Source organism: Narcine bancroftii, unplaced genomic scaffold (genome assembly GCF_036971445.1).
Source record: "Narcine bancroftii isolate sNarBan1 unplaced genomic scaffold, sNarBan1.hap1 Scaffold_288, whole genome shotgun sequence".
NCBI classification, from domain to species: Eukaryota; Metazoa; Chordata; class Chondrichthyes; order Torpediniformes; family Narcinidae; genus Narcine; species Narcine bancroftii.
The window spans coordinates 100,856-120,819 of NW_027212023.1; the positions used below are offsets into that span (position 1 = coordinate 100,856).

At 47.2% G+C, this 19,964-nt stretch overlaps 1 protein-coding gene across 1 annotated transcript in view; it reads right to left on the reverse strand.

Annotated features, from left to right (window-relative positions):
- LOC138750873 (A disintegrin and metalloproteinase with thrombospondin motifs 17-like) overlaps window positions 1-19,964 on the reverse strand; it is a 129,243-nt gene that overhangs the window by 90,926 nt on the left and 18,353 nt on the right. Inside the window, exons 5-7 of the mRNA XM_069912986.1 lie at window positions 19,612-19,775; window positions 10,733-10,816; window positions 9,011-9,165 (exon numbers count right to left, since the gene is read on the reverse strand). Of these exons, the coding sequence (XP_069769087.1) occupies window positions 9,011-9,165; window positions 10,733-10,816; window positions 19,612-19,775 (403 nt within the window). The remainder of the gene's footprint in view (window positions 1-9,010; window positions 9,166-10,732; window positions 10,817-19,611; window positions 19,776-19,964) is intronic.

Here is a 19,964-nt window from a genome sequence, read left to right on the forward strand (position 1 = left end):
GATCGTTGCATGCAGAGGGCCCACAAAATAATTCTGCTACTCCTATCAGGAAAGAGATCGGAGCCAGCGCCACCAAGCTGAGGAACAGCTTCTTCCCATTGGGAAGTGAGAATGCTGAACAACCAAAGGAATTGCTCACACTAACTATCTGAGGCTCTCATATTCATGAAATAGCATGTATTTATTTATTTTTAATTGATAAATACTTTTCCTGCATATGTATTGTTTGTCTGTATCTGTGTTATGTCTGGATGTGTGCCTGCCTGTTTTACACTGAGGACCAAAGAACGCTGTTTCGTCAGGTTGTACTTGTGCAATCGGATTAGAATAAACTTGACTTGATGGGTAGAAGTGGGAAACATGTCTTTATGCGTGGACTTTGTGGTCTTCCTGCAAGAATATAAAGAGGAGACCACCCAGCCCATTGAGCCAGTAGTACCACTTATCTCTGAATTATGGCTACCCTTCTAGGCCCCAAACAACCTTTGTTATAAATAAACCCAGTACAGAACTCAAAGATCCTAAAGCTAAGCAGGCATAAGGTGATCCCATTGCACAGGAGCAAATTATACACCCGGTTTGCTTGATCTAATAATTTCTGTTTCTGGAACATTGCCAGCCATTTCAAAATCTCAGCCTACAAATAGGTTAAATTTTGCTGCATGGCAAATAAATCAGGGATTCTTGAGCATTTGTGAAGATGCCACAAATTGGAGACAATCCTTTTTTTTTAATTCTTGAAAGACATCTTAAGGAGAGTGTGGTGGTACCGCAGGGGGCAACCTCTGTACCTGCAGAAGGGCACGGGGACAAGACAACGCGTGACTGGCTGTCAATCAGCCAACCTGAATGGGCCAAGCCCCACCCGGTCGGCTATCAATCACCCTCCGGGATATAAGCCTGAGCCAGCCCTTTGAAGTCACTCTCAAAGCTCACAGCAGTGCAGTCTCACAGCTTGCTCTGTGAAAGTTTATGTTGAATAAAGCCTGTTGTACAGTCTTTTGGTTTTGTGTTTGCTTCTGACTGACAGCGCACCACAATTTATTCGATGTAAAATTTTACAAGCTGCTATGGAAAAGCTCCTGAGCCTCGAAATCGACCCATGCCACCCGGAAGCACAAACGCTTCGAGATCTGGAAGCACACAGTTGAAGCTCACGCCATTGACATCCTGGACTCTGATCGAAAGAGACTCATCTTACTCTGATCAAAGCTGGGTTCCCGAGCCTTCCAGGCACTCAAAGACTGCACTGAGTACTCGGAAGCGATGAACACTCTCGAGGCCATGTATAAACCTCCCATGAATGTGATCTTTGCAAGGTACCTCCTGAGTATCCAAGCCCAACAGCCTGGGGAGGCGGCCGAGTCTTACCTGGGAGACCTGCGTGAGTTGGCCCGACCTTGTCTGGCTGAACCCGGGATAAATGAAAGGGAGGTCGGGAGGCTGATCAGAGACTAGTAGTCCGAGGGCTACGCACAAGGGCTGTCAGGCAGAAGCTGCTGGAAGAAAATATCCACTCACTGGCCAAAACAGTGGAGGTAGTCCGAACCCTGGAGGCAGCAGCCCTGCACACCGAAGCCTTAGATTCCAGGCTCCCTCAGGCCCCTGCGTGGTCAGCACGTTCGGCTGCTGTGGCCCTGAATCAAGCTGGGAAGAAAACTTCCCTGCTGTGGGCACCCAGCACCCCTGTAAGTACTGTGGGTCCTGGTGTGGATCTGATTATCGATCGCGCCAAAACTCAGTATTGCTTGAGATGCAGCAAGAAAGGCCACTTCGCCAAGGTATGCCTCTCAAAGCCAGCCGGCAGCTCAGGGGCCCTCACAGCCCTCGCCGCATGCAATTGCTGGGCAACGCCATTGCACCCGCAACCACTTTTGGCCTCCCCAGCTCCGGCGACCCACCTTCCGGCCTCGCCAGCAACGATCATGAGCCTGGACCAGCCCTCACTCTCGCCAGTGCCACCCGCCGAGGACTACAACAACGTCACTTCCGCCGGCCGTGATGACATCACCCTTCCCGACAGCCAGCAGCGTGACGTCACTTCTCCGGCGCACCGATCACAGCCGGGGAAGAAGGCCACCCATGCCTCACCCTCCCACGTGGCACCACCATCTTGGCCCAGACACTGCTGACACCAAGTGGTCAACACAGGTGAGGACCAGGCCGCCCTACCGATGGACCCCATGCCTCCGGATCCCGCTAACCGCCGCACACTAAACCCCACGACTACGGAGAGCACCACTGATCAACAATCACCTCCCACAATGTCTGCAGTGGACACAAACAACCACAACTCACCTCCACTGTTGGGCAACGACGACTCAGACCCAGAGTTAGTCCTAGCAGCCACCACACTGACCAGGGACATTCCGCACGACCTCAGGTGCTCCATGATGGATAAAAATCAATGGACGAGATCAGCGATGGGAACGTCTCTCCCAGCATGGCTCCCATCCCCAGGACCGGTGCTCCTGAGTGGATACATGCGGCCGCACAAGGCTGAACCCCTGGTCGAGCAGGTGTTCCCCCTACATGTGAACAACAACTATGCCTACATTAAATTCAGTAGCGGCAGGGAGGACACCGTCTCAACCAGGGACCTGGCACCGGCAGGAGCACCCACCATACCACAGCATTCTCCAGCCCAGGACCCCGCTGGCCTGACGCACACCCCCGACCCCGGATAGTTATGGGGCACTCAGGACCTCCTTGGGCACCAAGGACTTGCTACAACCGTGGGGAACGAACCCGCCCCCCTGCCCATCCGATACAATACACGCGACTTCACCCCAGCCCCCCCGGCCATTTCTCCGCGCTGCACCATGCCAGCCACTCCGGCCCCTGCCCCCAACCCCCCCACACCCTCACCGACCAGTGACCAGGAGCCAGACCTGCGACGGTCGCAGAGATTCTGACTGCCACCAGACCATCTTAATCTGTAAATACTGTGTTTATGTTTTGGGGCTTTTACTGAAACTTTCCCCCCCCCCTCCCCCACCGGGTCAATTTTTGCTTCTGACTGACAGCGCACCACAGAGTTCAAACATTGGCTTGACCTCCAGTTTCCATTAGCCACCCCCACACCTCCTTTCCTCTAGCTCTGTCTCCCCCCTCCCTTCTCTCTCTCTCTCTCTCCCCTTTCCCTCTTTCTTCTTTCCCACACCTCTGCATTCATGGAGAAACCTCTACCCTTCCCCCTATCACTCTCACCTTTCCTTTCTCTTGGCCTCTTCTCCCTATCCAATCATCACCTTTTGTTTGTTGGTCTGTACTCCTTGCCCTGTGCTTTCCTTTAACAAGTAACTGCCTGCTTTTTCCATACCTTGAAGAAGGGCTCAGACCCAAAACGTCACTAAGGGAAGGTTGAGAATCACTGCTCCAGACCCAATTGCTACTGGAATACTTTGCTTGAGAAAAATTGTCATTGGCCCATTTCCTTCGGAGTTATGAAACCGTGTACATACCGAGTCAACTAGGTACGATTAAAACAGTGGTTTTCAAACTTTTTATTTCCACTCACATAATACGTTAAATAATCCCTTTCTAATCAGGGATTAGTTAAGGTGGTATGTGAGTGGATAGAAAAGGTTTGAAAACCACTGATCTCGATCATGCCTGATGCAATAGGTATGTGAGGAGGGTAGTTGAGGACAAACGCAATCAAACCTGTTTAGCATGCAAGAATATGAGCGTAGTCTAGCCTGCAGCAGCAGGAGAAATGGCATCCAAGAATGCAAACGCATCTTGTCACCAGCTTCAGTCCTCGGTCAGAGAGCCACAATGGACTCCAAGGGTATGTAACCAAGGCATTTTGCTGTGGTCTTCTCAGTGGCTACTGTTGCTGTGGTTGCCACTCACCACCGAAGTTCACAACCAAGCAATGCAATCATCGTCAGAAAGGTCACATTCCCACGACCTGCACATCCACAGCTAGCACAAGTAAATGTCAGATTCCAAACACGGTGGAAGGTTTTTACAACTTTGGGAGCTCGTTCAGAGGGTGGATATCTGGGGTTGTAAAACATTGGACAAAAGGCCTCCAGTCATAAAGCAGGGTACTGCCCAAAGCGGTGCTGCTGCAGACTGTGCTCTAATGAGCCAAGGCAGTCTGACAAACTCCACAAGATTGCATTGAAGGAGAGCACGGTCACACAGTGCACAATCCCCTCTGGTGAGGTTGTACACAACTCTGGCAGATAGAGTGCACAGTGACCAACAGGCAGCCAACAAAAGTACTATTGTGACAGAAAACTCCAGATTGGATTGGGACATATCAAGTCAAGACGTTTATTGTCATCTGACTGAACAAGTACAACCTGATGAAACAGCGTTCTCAAATCCTCGGTACAAAACATACAACCAGATATAATGCATATGCAGGATAAATATTTCATCTGTACAAATAACTAAATAAATATTATTTCATGAATATGAGAGTCTCGGACGGTCGGTGTGAGCCGTTCCTTTGGTCGTTCAGCGTTCTCACTGCCCGTGGGAAGAAGCTGTTCGTCATCCTGGTGGTGCTGGCTCTGATCCTCCTGCATCTCTTCCCGGATGGGAGTAGTTGAAAGATGCTGCGTGCAGAGTGGAAGGGGTCCTCCATGATTTTGCGCGCCCTCTTCAGCCAACGATCCGGTTTCATCTTGTATTCGTATGTGTGAGTCCTTGGACAACACAAGGATGAAACTAGCTGCATTGCAACCACGAACACTATTGTTACAGATCCCGGTAGATCACTTCATTGGGAGGGGGGGGGGGGGAACTCATGTGATCCTCTCTGTCACTCTTTTGGTCCCGTGGATTGACCTCCGATCCATTTCTCTGCAGCAACCGCACCATTACTCTGTGATGCAGCCGGCCAGGGCGTTCTCGATAGAGCTCCTGTAGAACATCTACATGTACATCTCAGCTCTGTCCCATTGCTCAAAAGTCCGGAGTTATATTTAAAAGGTGTTTCCACGTTACAATGCAAACGTTCCCTTCCATTCACAGATTAAACTGATTAAGTTCCATCCCAGATGCCAGCCTCTCTGCTCCAAAGAATCAAGATGGGGAAGAATTGGATAGACCAGAGCAAAATGCAACTGTTGTGTAAAAAAAATCAGAAAGTACAAAGTCACACAAAGCCAAGCAATGGGCAATGACAATCTGCCACCCAATTCACAACTCTTGTCCATGGTGTTAGCAGGGATAGAAAATGTTAAACCACACTGAACTGATCCTAATCTAATTCTCCAATTCAATTCTCTGGACCCTGGTTTTTTGTTTTAATTTTTACATTACAGCACAATAGCAGGTCCTTCCAGCCCATTCCCTCCAATAACACCTAATTAACCTATCAATGTCACATGCTTTGGAGAGTGGGTGGAAACAAGACCACCCAGAGGAAACCCACACAGGTCTCAGGGAAAATGTACAAACTCCTGACAGACGGCAGTGGATTCAAAACCAGGTCGCTGGGGCTGTATTAGTCTTGTCCTAACCATGCCAGCCAATTTTTGACCCTTACACCCTTTCCCATTTCCTCTGAATCAAGAGGACCTGAGGGGCATCTCCTCTGCAGAGGGGATTGTGGGTGCTTGACGTGAGCTGCCAGAGGGAGTGGTGGGGACAATTACAATGTTTGAAAGAGATTTGGACAGGTACCTGAATAGAGAGGAAGTTGAGCGGGACGCAGGCCAAATGCGGGCAGATGGGACCAGCTCGGCAACGAACATTGATTGGCATGGATGAGTTGGATGGAAGGCCCTCTTTCCATGTTGCTGAGCACCATGGCGAAGCCCTCACCAGCCAGTCTGTTCCAAGGGGAACAGCTTTAGCCTACCCATTTTCTCCTCTTGTGCCGGCAATATCCTCTTCTCTGCAGTCACATCTCTCCTATAACGTGCTAAGCAGAGCTGTAGCTTATGGACATTGAGCGCAGTTCTACCATAATGCCATTTCAGGCACCTGCCTAATTTTGCTCATGCCTTGATGAAGGGCTCAAGCCTGAAACATTGGTCAGATATCTTTTTCTTTGTTACACTGCTTGACTAGCTGAGTTTCTCCAGCGTTGTGTTTTTACTGACATAATTTAGGAGTGTTTTGACACAGGGCTTCTGGCTTGAAAGGTTCTTTCCACAGGCGATGAGTGATTCCAGCATTAACGGTTTTATTCAAAATACTCAGCATCTGCAACATTTTTTTCTATTTCTGATTATTTAAACTTAAACTTTGACATACAGCATGGTAACGGGTTCTTCCAGCCAAATACCACAATTAACCTACAACTCTTTGGAATGTGGGAGGAAACCAGTGCACCCGGAGGAAACCCACGCAGACACGGGGAGAACATACAAGCTCCTTACAAACAGCATCATATTTGAACCTGGATCGTTTGCACATTGTAAGTGTTGCACCAACCGTTAACAGCCAGATAAAGGTACTGATTCACCATATCCATACGATCGTCCACAGCCAACTATATCCAACTCCAACGCAATCCTGGTTCATTGCTTACATCTCTGGGAAAGTAGGTGTGGTGATACACCACTAGCCGACTGTAGGGGGCAACCTGTGTATCTGCAGGAAGATCCGCAGAGGACAGAGCACACCTGGCCGGCTCTCAATCAGTCAACCTGAATGGATCAAGCCCCACTGGTCGGCTGCCAATCATCCGCCGGGATATAACCCACACCCTCGAGGTCAGTCATACGGAGTTGCAGCTGACTACAGCAGCAGACTTTAAGTAGAATAAAGCCTGTTGTTCAGTCTTTTGAATCTTGTGTCTGGTTACTGTCACCGCAGTGCATCACATTGGGAATAGAATAGCCACACCCAATCAAATCCTGTGTAACAGCACAATTCCCTGCAGGCACCAAGGCAGCTAATCTTGCAGGAACTCTCACCAAAACCTTCAGAAAATGCAGCACTCTCTGCTCACTGAACTAATGAGGTGCTGCGGAATGAACTCAAGGTGCACACTATGAATGAAATACTATCTTGAAACTACCTCAAAAGATTACAAGACAGCATTGCATTTTATGCGCTTGCGGATACTTTAAATATGTTGATGATATTACATAAATACCAATTTAAAAATCTACAGATGCTGGAAATCTAAAGTATAAAGGAAAGGCAGGAAATACTCAACAGGTCAGGCCGCACGTGTGGGACGACAATCAACATTAATTTCAAGTCGAAGGGTCTGACAAAGGATCCTCGATTAAAATATGAATGGATTCACTTCTAAAACTAGAACCATACAACATTACAGCACAGAAAAAGCCCCTTTTGGCCGTCTAGTCTGTGCCAAACTATTTTAATGCCTAGTCCCACTTACCTGTATCCAGTCCATAGCCCTTCCATCCCCGTACCTGCCCAAATTCCTCTTTAAGTGTTAAAATTGAGCCTGCATTCACCTCAGCTGGCAGCTCGTTCCATATTCCCACCACTGAGTGAAGAAGTTTCCCCTCCCACCCCTTGTTTCCCCTAAACTTTTCATCCTTAACCCATGTTCTCTGGTTTGTATCTCACCTACCCATTTACCCAACCATTTACCGTGTATATATCCTCTTTTGGCTTGTCCTTCCAAAATACAACACCTCAGACACTTGTCTGCATTAAATTCAACCTCAGGCACCTGCAGGCAGTTACAAAGGTGCAAGAGATCGACATCAGAGACTTCTTATTTGCTGATGACAGTGGACTCAACGCCAGCACAGAGCGGAAGACGCAGCGTGAAATGGACGGCTTCTCACAAGGCTGCGGCAACTTTGGTCTCACTATCAGCACCAAAAAGACCAAAGTTACGTACCAGCCTGCCCCAGGAAAGCCATACCAGGAGCCGCACATCGCGGTGAAGGGCCAGAACCTCTAGGCGGTCGACAACTTCACCTACCTGGGCAGCATACTCTCTCGCGCAGTGAACATAGACACTGAGGTCAACAACAGGTTTGGCAAAGCCAGTGCCGCCTTTGGGAGACTCTGTGAGAACGTCTGGGAATGGAGAGGACTCAGCCTTACCACCAAGCTGAAGGTCTACAGTGCAGTGGTCCTTAGCACCCTCCTTTATGCCAGCGAGTCCTGGTCTTTCAACGGCAGATCCGCCAAACAGCTCAACCACTTTCACCTGAGCTGTCTCCGCAGACTCCCCCACATCAGGTGGCAGGACAAAGTCCCCGCCACGGAAATCCTGGAACGAGCTGGGCTCTGCAGCACCTACACCCTCCTGCTGAAAGCCCAAGCCAGGTGGGCTGGACATGTGGTTAGAATGCCAGACAGGCGAATGCCTAAGCAGCTGCTGTACGGAGAACTGTGTCAGGGCAAGTGCTCAGTCGGGGTGGGGGGGGGGGGGGGGGCAGAAGAAACGTTTCAAAGAATGCCTCAAACCCTCCTTCAAAGGCCTGGGTGTCGACATCAACACATGGGAGACCCTTGCGCTCAGCCGTCCAGCTTGGCACAGCAAGATCACCACAGGAACCCGTGCAGCTGAAGTCAGGCGCATCATTGAGGCAAAATGAAAGCGTGCTGTCCACAAGGCCCGAGCAGCCTCCACTGCCACGACAGCACCCAACCACTTGTGCCCCACACGTGGGCGAGCCTTCAGGGCCTGGATTGGCCTCACCAGTAATCTCCGGACCCACAGCCACCAATCTACCATTTGACTTTGAAGCCATGGTCATCTTCGACTACAAAGGACGAACAACAACAACAACATCCTCTCTTGGTTTGTCCTTCCGAACTACAACACCTCAGACACTTGTTTGCATTAAGTTCCATCTGCCATTCATCATCCGATTTTTGCTGCTGAATATTTCCTGCATTTTAACAAATCTTTGATATTTTCAGTCCCCACTGGGTCCATTAGCCATTTTCTGTGCTTCAGGTTTGCAGTGTACCCAAGGCCCAATTCAAGAATTCATCTCATTAAGAGTACATTAAACAAGCATAAACTCAAGATGAAAGTTGGTCGTCATCAGCTGAAGAAAAAAAAAGTCCTGAGCGCCACAAAAATAAACCAAAGCAGTACCTTGTCACGAACACAGCCGCATCCACCGCTGGGTAGTCATCTCTTCCACCAGGCACCTGGTTGTTCCCCAGGTATCGTGCTCCAAACTCCCTGTGCTGCCAATCACAGAAACTCTCCAGCGACTTCTCCCCATGGTGACCGATGGACAGATGCTCCTGTGAATACAAGTTTCCAACATTTCTTATGAAAATGAAGCAAATTCCAAACGTAAACAGGCAAAAGTAAAAATGCCACATCACAGCAACTTGGCTCACATACTAACGGACAGGAGGGGGCCATTTGGACATGGATATACAGCACGGAAACATGAGCCGGTGCTGTTCAAATACACCCAATTAACCTATCTCTGCTGTCTATTTCAGCTGGTCCAGATCCCTCTGCAAGCTTTGAAAACCTTCCTTGCTGTCCACAACGCTTCTGATCTGAGTATTGTCTGCAAACTTGCTGATCCAATCACCACATTATTGTCCAGATTGTGGATCTAGATGACAAACTACGCTGGCCCCAGCACCGATCCCTGCAGCACACCACTAGTCACAGGCCTCCAGTCTGAGAACCTATTGTCCACGGCCACTCACTGGCTTCTCCCACACAGCCAATGTTTTTGAATATTTTAATATGAGATTTCACATCCAAAGTACAGAGTACCTATGGATAGATGTTAAAATTCTCAAAGATACACTACACTTAAAATCACCAATGCCTGAAGAGGGTGCACAAAATCAGTGAACCGGTGCGGGCTCGAAAGGCCAACATGGCCTGTTTCCACTCCGTAAGTGGTTATATGGTTGTATGGTTATAACCCCCATATGTTTTGAAAATTGGAGGAAACCGGAACGCCCAGAGGAAACCCACACAGACACTGGGAGAATGTGCAAACTCCTTACAGTCAGCGCTGGATTCGATCCTGGGTATCTGGCACTGCAATAGTGAGGCGCTAACTGTGCCATCTAATTTGGCCCATGGAACCTTGTCATGTCTAGGGCAATCCCATTCTTTATCTCCCTTCAAAATTATTTCCTCTCTCACACGTTTTATTTTCAATAGCTAATCAGCCATCCTGGAACTGGGATGTGGGAAGGAACCACAGCAGCCAGGACCACACATTCAGTCATGCAAACTTCACATGTGCACACAGGACCAGGGGTCAGGATCGAACACTAGTCTGTGAATCTGAGAGCCACTTGCACCGGGAGACTCTGACCTTTGGTTTCTGCAAAGAAATCCATTGAGAAGATCTAAGGCAGTGGTTTTCAAACATTCTCTTTCCACTCACATACCTCCTTAAGTAATCCCTTACTAATCACATGGTTATAGGGTTTATTTAAGATGGTATGCGAGTGGAAAGAAAAAGTTTGAATACCACTGATTCTAACGCATCAAGCCAAGCGCTGCAGTTTATTATTGAATAGGAGAGATGTGGATTGATGAGCTAATGAAAATATTCATGATTCTGAAACTGATTTGATATCCTTATGGATTAGAAAAGCTCAGACTTGACAAAATATACACAGCGAGTCTGAAGCAGGTCGAACACGTGACTGGGCTGCTGCTGTGATTAATGGCAGATGTCGTTCTGGGTGAGATCCAGGAAAGGCATGCTGTTCACTGTTATTCAACGCCTCAGACAGAGGGTGATTGGCATTTTGATGCAGAGCATCTCAGAGCTAACTGACAAGCAGAACAGGCCCGAAGAGCTGAACGGCATCCTACTGTACTTACTGGTCGGTTGTGAAGTAAAACGAGTTTGGTGACTCGAATATTGATCTTAATCCCCAGGCTGTGATGCTGAAATATGTTGTACACCTGCCAAAATAAAAAAAAGAAACTTTTTAGCTGTTGGACTAACTTAAAAAGCTGCGCGCTGTCAAACGTTGGCTTCAGAGTCCAGCCCTGCCCACATCTTACAATGAGCTTATTTCTTACTACTCAGTGTCACAAGGGGAGGGTGCAATGGAGAAGGAGGGAGACTGAGAAATTTTCCTGAACCCTCACTTTTCTCTATTTGATTTAGACATGCAGCATGGGGAGAATGTACAAACTCCTTACAGATAGCGCAGGATTCGAACCCCCATCCCGATCAATGGCGCTGTAAAGCCTTTGGGCCAACCTAGCTCAATTCATTCTCGTGTTGGACAACTCCTTTAAATGCACTCACAACCTCGCTGGCAAGGCTGTCCCATGGGGATGCATGTGGGTACATAATCCTCTGCAATCTCCATCAGTACTGGAGCACCACAGGACTCCATTCTTAACCTCCTGCTTTATAACTGCATAGCTCAGTTCAAAAATAACACCCTCCACAAATATGTTGACGATACCACGGTAGTGGGCTGTATAGAAAGGGGAGATGAGTCAGAAGGCAGGAGGGAGATTGCAAACTTGGCTGAACCGTCTACTAGCAACAACCTCACTAAATGTCACCAACACCAAGGAACTGATTGTTGAATGGAAAACTAGAGGTGTATGATTCAGTAATCTTTGGGAGGATCAGATGTGTAAGCAAATTTAAATTCCTGGGAGTCACTATGTCAGAGGACCTGTCCTGGACCCAATGCACGAATGGCATCGCGAAGAAAGCACGTCGGTGCCTCAACTTCGTCAGGAGACTGTGGAAGGTTGGCATGACATCAGAAATCACGGCAATCTTCTACAGATGTGGAGTGGAAAGTGGGCTGACCGGCTGCATCACAGCTTGGCATGGGGGCACCAATATCTCTGAACTGAAAGCCCTGCAAAATGTAGTGAACACAGCCCAGTATATCACAGGCCAAACTCTCCCACCATCAAGAAATTCTACATGGAACACCACTGATGGAGTGTAGCAGCAATCCTCAATGCTCTGTAAAGGGAGAACATTACAGTGGCCCAAACAATACTGTATGATTTTTCTCTTGGGAACCATTCTTTTAGATTCGAAAATTCTTTGCTAATCCATGAAAGGCGAGATGGTAGGTGGAAAGTTTTGTTAATACAGTCACTGACACCACCAATTAAATCTTCGGTTATTCTATTTTCATCCATTTCATTTATTATATTTTACGTATGTAGTTATGTTGTGCAAGGAATGTGTAGGATGTGTATGTGTGTGCACCGTGGCCCAGAGAAACGCTGCTTTGTCTGGCTATGTATGTAGTCAGTTTGATAATGAACTTGATTTTTTTCTTCTTTTCATGTAACAGACCTTACTACCTCTGCAACTTCTACCTTATTCGGACGTTCCCAGCTCTGGCCAATGGTCTCGAACCTGAAGCATTAACACTTTCCCCTGTCCTGATCACTGAGGATTCCTGACACTTTATCTGTAGTTGGCCAGATTTCATCTGCATACATTTGATCCTGCTCGCCCTTGTTGAAGGCTGTGTGCATTTTGCATCTTTTAAAATATTTCTTTCAATAAAGAACGTTTCACTTCAGGAGGTGAACAACAGTGGTAGTTCTGATAGGGTAACTGCCTGCTGGAGCTCCTGCGATGACCCATGCCTCTGTCAGTACTGCCAGCTCCTTGTATCAAGTGCCGAGTGGCAGGAGCTGAGTGTGTGGTGGAAACCCAATCCTCGGACCATCCCTGTAAAGGGAGCAAGGCCCAAGTGTCACATACTAGTACCCAAATGAATCAACTCCTTCTCTAAAAGAGGCCAGTGCAAGGATCATTCATATTGTGTGAATGTAGACAGAAAGGAAAATCTCAAGTGACCTCATCCAAAACTACCATATATACTCGTGTAAAAGTTGAATTTTGTAGACCATTTTAAAACGTTATATTTTGGGTTGACATTACACAGATACTACTTTTGACCGCAGTAACTATTTGCTTCGTCAGAGGTGTCAGGGGTTTGATGGGCGGGTGACCAGGATTGAGTGAGATATCGGTGCTCAATGCGTCACGAGCTCCAATGGACAGGTGGCCGGGGATGAGTTTGATGTGCAGGATCTCCGGCGCGCGAGAACTCTGATGGCCAGGAGGCCAGAGCCAGGTGGGAAGTCTACGGTCGAGCCATTCAGGAGCTCTGATGGGCGGGAGGCCAAGGCCGAGGTGCGAGACTAGGGTTGACCTTTACAAGCGATATATGGAAAATACCAGATTTTGTGGCCAAAAATAGTGAGGGGGGGAATCCACTTTTACACGAGTATATACGGTTTGCCCAGTTCTGCTGAACGATGCACAAAAGTACGGAAGCTACAGAATCAAAGTTACAGAATCAAGTTGAGGAATCAAATTACAACAGTAATATTTCAGAATCCACTTCAGAAAGCATCATTTAGAACAAATACTGAATTAAGAGTCGCCACAATTGAGAGAAATAATTTTCTTTACAAGATTTGCTTTGCAGCCCATTCTACAACTGCTTTGTCATCAAGGGGACAAAGTCATCGACTCGTCTGAATCTGTCCACTGCCCCACAAGGGCAAAGGCTATTTCAGACATTAAAAGCAACCTAATTAACTTCTCCAACGAAAAATACTGAAACAGAAAGGCACTGCAGCCAGGGAACAAGTCCATCCACTGACTCTCTGCACTGTCCTCCACTGTCAAGGTCAAAGTTAGTGGAGAGAAACTCTTCAGGCTACTTTCCTTTGCCAGCATTGATTAAAAAAGTTTTGTCCTTTTTTTCCCCCCTCAAAAGTTAATTTTTCCCTAAAAGGAGCTTCATAAAATAGAAAGGGAGGTGCTGAGGTTCAGGGAAGGAATTAGAAAGTCTGACATCTATGGGTGGACGATGAGGGGAGATCCTCGAGAGGTCAGAATCTGTCAATCTGTTCATGTCCAGGTGCAAGAACAGTTGAGGAGATTACTGACAGGGAGGGGAAGCCATAAGGGATTAGAAAACAGCGAAAATATTAAATCAGAGGTCAACAGCAGCATACCGTATATACGCGTATAAAAGTCACCCCCTATTTTTGGACCCAAAAAATCTAGTATTTTCCATATATCACTTGCAAAAGTAGATTCCCCTATTTTGGCCCAGGCCTCCCACCAACCGAGCTCCCAACACCCCGATCACAGACTCGCTTAGGCCCAGCCGCCCACCCATCCGAGCCCCCGATACCCCACGGAATCTCACCTAGGCCCAGGCCACCCACCCTTCTAAGTTCCCGACACTCTGATTGCGGAATCTTGCCTACACCCAGTCCGCCCACCCATCCGAGGTCCCGATGTCCCTACCCCCAGACTGTGGAATTACCTCGGAACTCCCGATGACTCAAACTTCTAGGTACTTACCATTGTGAAAAGAAGTATGCATGGAATAGTCGACCGCCTAAATCTTACCCTGCAAAATTGGTCCACAAAATTTTACTATTACACAAGTATATACGGTAACTCCTCCAGAACACTCATGGGCCAATCTCACCATCAAGCAAAGCAGATTCATTAGACTGTGCATGGAATTTGATTTGTTTTTCTTTCCGAGAGCTGCACTGTACTTAACCAAGCAACAGCCACTTTTCTGCGCTCCTGCGTCCTAGACTCCTGGGGGAGGTGAGACATCACATTCTGTTCCAATGCTACAGTTACGAGGGCAAAGCAGACAGGAGGGATTTGTCTTCCCTTGGAAAAGGCAGAGGGGAGAACTCAAAGAAAAGTGAAAAGAAAAACTGAGAGGTGTAGAAAAGACAGAGAGCAACTTCTCCCCAGAGTTCAAAAAAGGGAAGAATGAAAAGACGGAGGAAGAGCTTCTGCACCCAGAAAATGGTTGCGATATAGAACACACAGGAGTCAGGGATTCTCGTAAAGTTTGGGAAGCACCTAGATTTGCTGATGCAAAAATCAGTGCAGGCCAAGTGCTGATAATGGGATCAGTACAGACATGCATTTTGAGGGTCAGCGTGGAGCTGGTGGACCAAGGATCTATTTCTGTGTTGTTCGACTAGGAGGGAGGAAGCCCCTCAGTGGAATGTCCTGTCTCGAGGAAGGGGTTTGACCCGAAATGCCTACCATCCCTTTTCTCCGTCTGCTGTTGCTCAACCCACCCCTGGCTGCAATCTTGTTCTTGATGATTAGAGATATTCTAGCATTTAACAGCCAATTACTTTAAGAGAGCCAACTTTGTTGTAATCAAAGAATGGAAAGATCGCTTGAATGGCGTACTACAACTGTTAGTGTAGCAGTTAGCCATTACAGCGACCGGGTTCAAATCTGGCACTGTCTGTAAGGTGTTTGTACATCCTCCCCGTGCCCTGTGTGTTATGGGTTTCTCTCAGGTTCCAAAACATACGGAATTAGTAGGTTAATTGGGCAGCGCAGGTTTCACGAGCTAGAAAGGCCTTCTACGGTACTGCATCCATTAAGAAATAAACAGATCTCTATTTTTAATACTGTTTGTCGATTTGGTCCAAGATATCAGGGAGGACTTTCCTGTTGTTTTAAGAACCTTGTAATGGAGATTTTCACATTGTCACCATGTAGTAATTACTCAGCCATGCCCATGAGAAAGTAGCAGGTAGTCTCCACCCCTCGACAAACTCTTGCACAACTGAGACTGTCCGGCATCACTGTAAAGCATCGGAACAGAAGTCAACAGAGGATCAATAAAACAGCCGAGAGCATCACTGGGGTCTCCCTCTCCTCTACAGATGGCACCTACTAGGAGCGCTGGCTAAGTAGGTCTCAAGGAATTATTGAAGATCCTTTCCATCGCCATCTGGTCTATAATCCAAATCATTGATCTAGAACATAAAAAGAAGCAGCCCCATCACAGTCCCCTGTGGAACACCACTAGCAATTGGTATCCAGCTAGAATATGATCCCTGTATTCTGACACTCTGCATCCTGCCAATCAGCTAATGCCCCATTGCCGCCAGTATGTTGACCAAGTATTTCTCGAGACCAATTCCATTTAATCAGAATGAGCAGATCTGATTCTATGACTAACGAGGAAAACACAGGGTGGAATCCAAATTTTTCCCCCTATAAACCAAGCCGAAGGGAAACTAAAGACAAGATAGCTGGTTAACCACACAAGGAGGGTGTCCCCAGGAAATGCATCAGAATCAGAATCACAATTTATTGTCATAAACATTTCTCAAAATTTGTTGTTATGTGGCAGCATTCTGCAAATATGGCTGTAAAATTACATTTAAGTTAATAAATTAGGGCAAAAATAGAAGAAATTGAGGCCGTGTCTGTGGTTCAGAAATCTGATGGCAGAGGGGAAGAAGCTGTCCTTGTGCCGCTGGGTGCTCGTCTCCTGTACCTCCCTTCCTGCTGGTAGCAGTCTGAAGAGGGCATGGCCTGGGTGGTGGGGGTTCTTGTGGATAGAGCCTGCTTTCTTAAAACACCGCCTCTTGTCGACGTCCTCGATGGAGTAGAGACTGATCCCCATGTTGGCACTGGCCGAGTTCACAACTCTCTGTAGTCTTTCCTGTCCTACCTCTATACCAGACAGTGATGCATTCAGCCAGAATGCTCTCCACGGTACACCTGTATAAATTTGCAAGAGTCTTTGGTGACTTACCAATTCTCCTCAAACTCCTACAAAGTATAGCCATTGGCAAGCTTTCTTCATGATTGTATCAACATGGAGGCCCCCAGACAGATCCTCAGACACACAGGAACATGAAGCTCTTAACTCTTTCCACTGCTGACCCCTTGATGAGGACCAGTTCGTGTTCCCCTAATTTCCCCTTACTGAAGTCCACAATCAGCTTCTTGGTTTTGCTAATGTTAAGTGCAAGATTGTAAAAGATTCTGGTTTGATTCCCTAATGATCAGCATTCCAAGGAATGGGAACAGCTGAAATGTGCATTGCAAATTAGCCTGAAACTCAGGGGGCACAATAGTTAGCTGGGATTCTATATTTTGCCAAAGACTAGGCCTTCATACAGCACGCCATAACCTTTCCTTGGTGTCCCATTCTTGAAGCATCACAGGAGCACAGAGCTGTCGATGGATGAGCTGAGATGCTAGGTGAAAGGAGCCTCAACATGGTATTGGGCCAAGAGAGCACCCACATGCCATCTGTATGAGTGCGCCCTCTGGAGACACTGTTGAGTACTACCAGTTGCCACCAGCAATCTCAACTCACCCTGCCTGGGTCCCAATAGGCTAAACATTGAAGTTAACTTCAAAGTGCCTTTTAATTATTTGCTTAATTGGAAAACATTATTTAAACACCAGTCTTATTTTCCCTACTTTCCACATTTCCCTCCGATTACATTTTACTCTCACAAAGCTTCTCTACAAAATTTTCCCTTTGAAGTTTTCCAAATTTCCTTCTGTCCAAGCACCAAATGCATCCTTTTAAAATTGACAGGCAACTTTCAAACAAGGAGGCTTGCACCAGTGTTTCTGTTGATTGATGCCTTTGATCCAAGTTATCCAGATTGTCCAGCCATTCAGGAAGATGTTCAAGAAAAACATGCCTTTGCACACACTCTGTTCCCATTCAACACACACTTCAGGACTAAGGTCAATGAACAGGGATTTCTGATAGGGTAAATGCCCTTTGGTGTTTGAGTGCACGAGGAAACTAGCAGTAATTCAGGATTAGAATGAAGGGAAAATGTCACAGTTTGAGGAATAGTTTTAAAATGTCCACAACAAAAGTTTCAACGCCTCAGAAATGATACCCACACCACACCTATTCAACAGGGCAGAGTTCCAGATGGAAGCACCAATAGGAACAGTGATTTGATATCATGACAGCAAACAACTCCTCCAACACATCTACCAATGGAGCTCTATGCAATTGAAATGGTTGGTGCAATTTTCCTGTGTTACAAGGTCATGCACTGAACTCCCATTCACATATCTCTATCTACATTATGTACTTATCATCTCTTAATTTAATTCAATACATTTATAATTTTTTTAAATTTTAATTTTAGACATATAGCACTGTAACAGGCCTTCCCAGCCCACAAGCCTGCTCTGCCCAAATACACCTACAAACTCCATACGTCTTGGGAATGCAAGAGGAAGCCGGAGCACCTGGAAGAAACTCAAGCAGACATGCGGAGAAGGTACAAACTCCTTGTGGACAGCGCTGGATTCGAACCCAGTTCGCTGGCGCGGGAAAAGCGTTGAGCTAACCGCTACATTAACCTGCCCACGGTTACAAGATCGGCAGCAGCAAGAATTTCGATGCATGTGCGCATTGTGCAATGAGTAGGACAGTACCTTATGGTATCAAACTTATAGAGTCTGATCTTTCAGTATAATAGCATCAAGTGTGATTGGCCTCAGCTGGAGGACTGGATTCAATTCGGGCACCACCCTTCAGGAAGAACCTGAAGGCATGAGAGAGGGTGTAGGGAAAGGAACTCATGGACTTAGTTACACAAAGCTGGGGCCATTTTGTCTGTGTGGAAAGAAACCCAAGGAAAGATAACAAACCTATTTCATATTGTGACGATATTGGATTAATGTAGAAAAGATGTTCCTCAAAACATAGGGCACATTGAAAAGTAACTAGTGGTTAAAAAAAATTGTTAAGCAAGAAAATCTGCAGATGCTGGGGTTGAGTGCAAACCATGCTGGAGAAACACAGCAGGACACGCAGCATTCACAGGAAGTAAAAGGCAGTCAACCCCTGATAACAATCAGGAGGTGACACAAGGTGGAGATTGAATTATACACTGAACAGCCAGGATTTGATGTGCAGGGCCAGAGGTGATGGGAAATGTTACAATTGTGCCCCCCCACCCCCGAAATGAAATTGAGCAAATACTGGGCGAAGTGCAGGAAAGAAGCACATGGCTTTATAAAGGGTCAGTGCTGACCGTTGAGCTAAGTGGGATTCTACAAATCCACCAGCAAAGGTGGTTTGCTAAGGGCCAGTCATTCAGAACTGTGACAAAGGCAACCACACAACTCCAAATCTGCTGGGGTTCACAGCCGAGCAGTCGTCGCACTGCTTCACCTCTCCAGTGAAAGCACAGAAATGCTGGAGGAAGTCAACCGGTCTCGCAGCGCTCATAGGAGGTAAAGGTTCATTACTGGTGTTTCGGGCCTGAGCCCCTCCTTAAGGTAGGCTTGTTTTCACCCAGGTTTCACATCTCCAGTGACCCGGATTCAATCCTGACTGGGAGGGGATGGAGTATGCACTCCCTCCCAATAACCTTCCAAATTTCATCCCAAAGCTCAAAGACATGCAGGTTAATTCGCCAATACAAGTTGCCCGTTGGGTAGTGAGTGACTTTTTTAAAAAATGTAGACATACTGCACGGTAAAGGCCATTTCAGCCCACAAGTCAATGCCGCCCAATTTACACCCAATTAACCTACACCCCTGGTATGTTTTGAACAGTGGGAGGAAACTGGAAACCCCCCCCCCCCAGAGAAAACCCACGCAGACACAGGGAGAACGTACAAACTCCTTACAGACAGCATGGGATTCAAACCCTTGTTCCAATCGCTGGCGCTGTAACGGTGTGGTGCTAACCACTACGCCAACCCGTGCCTCCCCAAGCCAACTATGCTTGAGAGAGTGGATGAGAATAGATGGGAAATAAAACCAGAACCAGTGCAGGATTAGTCCAATCATATGGTTAGTGCAGGCTTTCTGGGCCAAAACTCCCATTTCTGTGCCCTTCATCAAAATGTAGACAGGCGCCCAATCCGGGATGTTGCACAAGCAGTAGCTACATGAAATAACCTACCATATTCATGACGGTGAGCAGGAATCTCTGAACCGTCTCAGCGCCGTGATACTCCACCATGTCAGAATCTGCCACCACCAAAGTCTCCACCGTGTACTCATCCGTCAATCGAATGGCATTTCTTCTGTGGTGATAGTCAGCCATTCTCTTCCGCTTCTGTCTTCCTAGGAGGAGAAGGGATGCCTTTACACATGGCCAGGCAGAAGCAGCGGTCACATTACATATAGACACAGCAAGGGATATTCAAAGGACCATAAGATATAGCAGCAGAAGCCAGTTATTCAGCCTGTCGAGTCTTCTCCATGAGCTGATCAATTCTCCCATCCAGCCCCACTCCCCTGCCTTCTTGCATA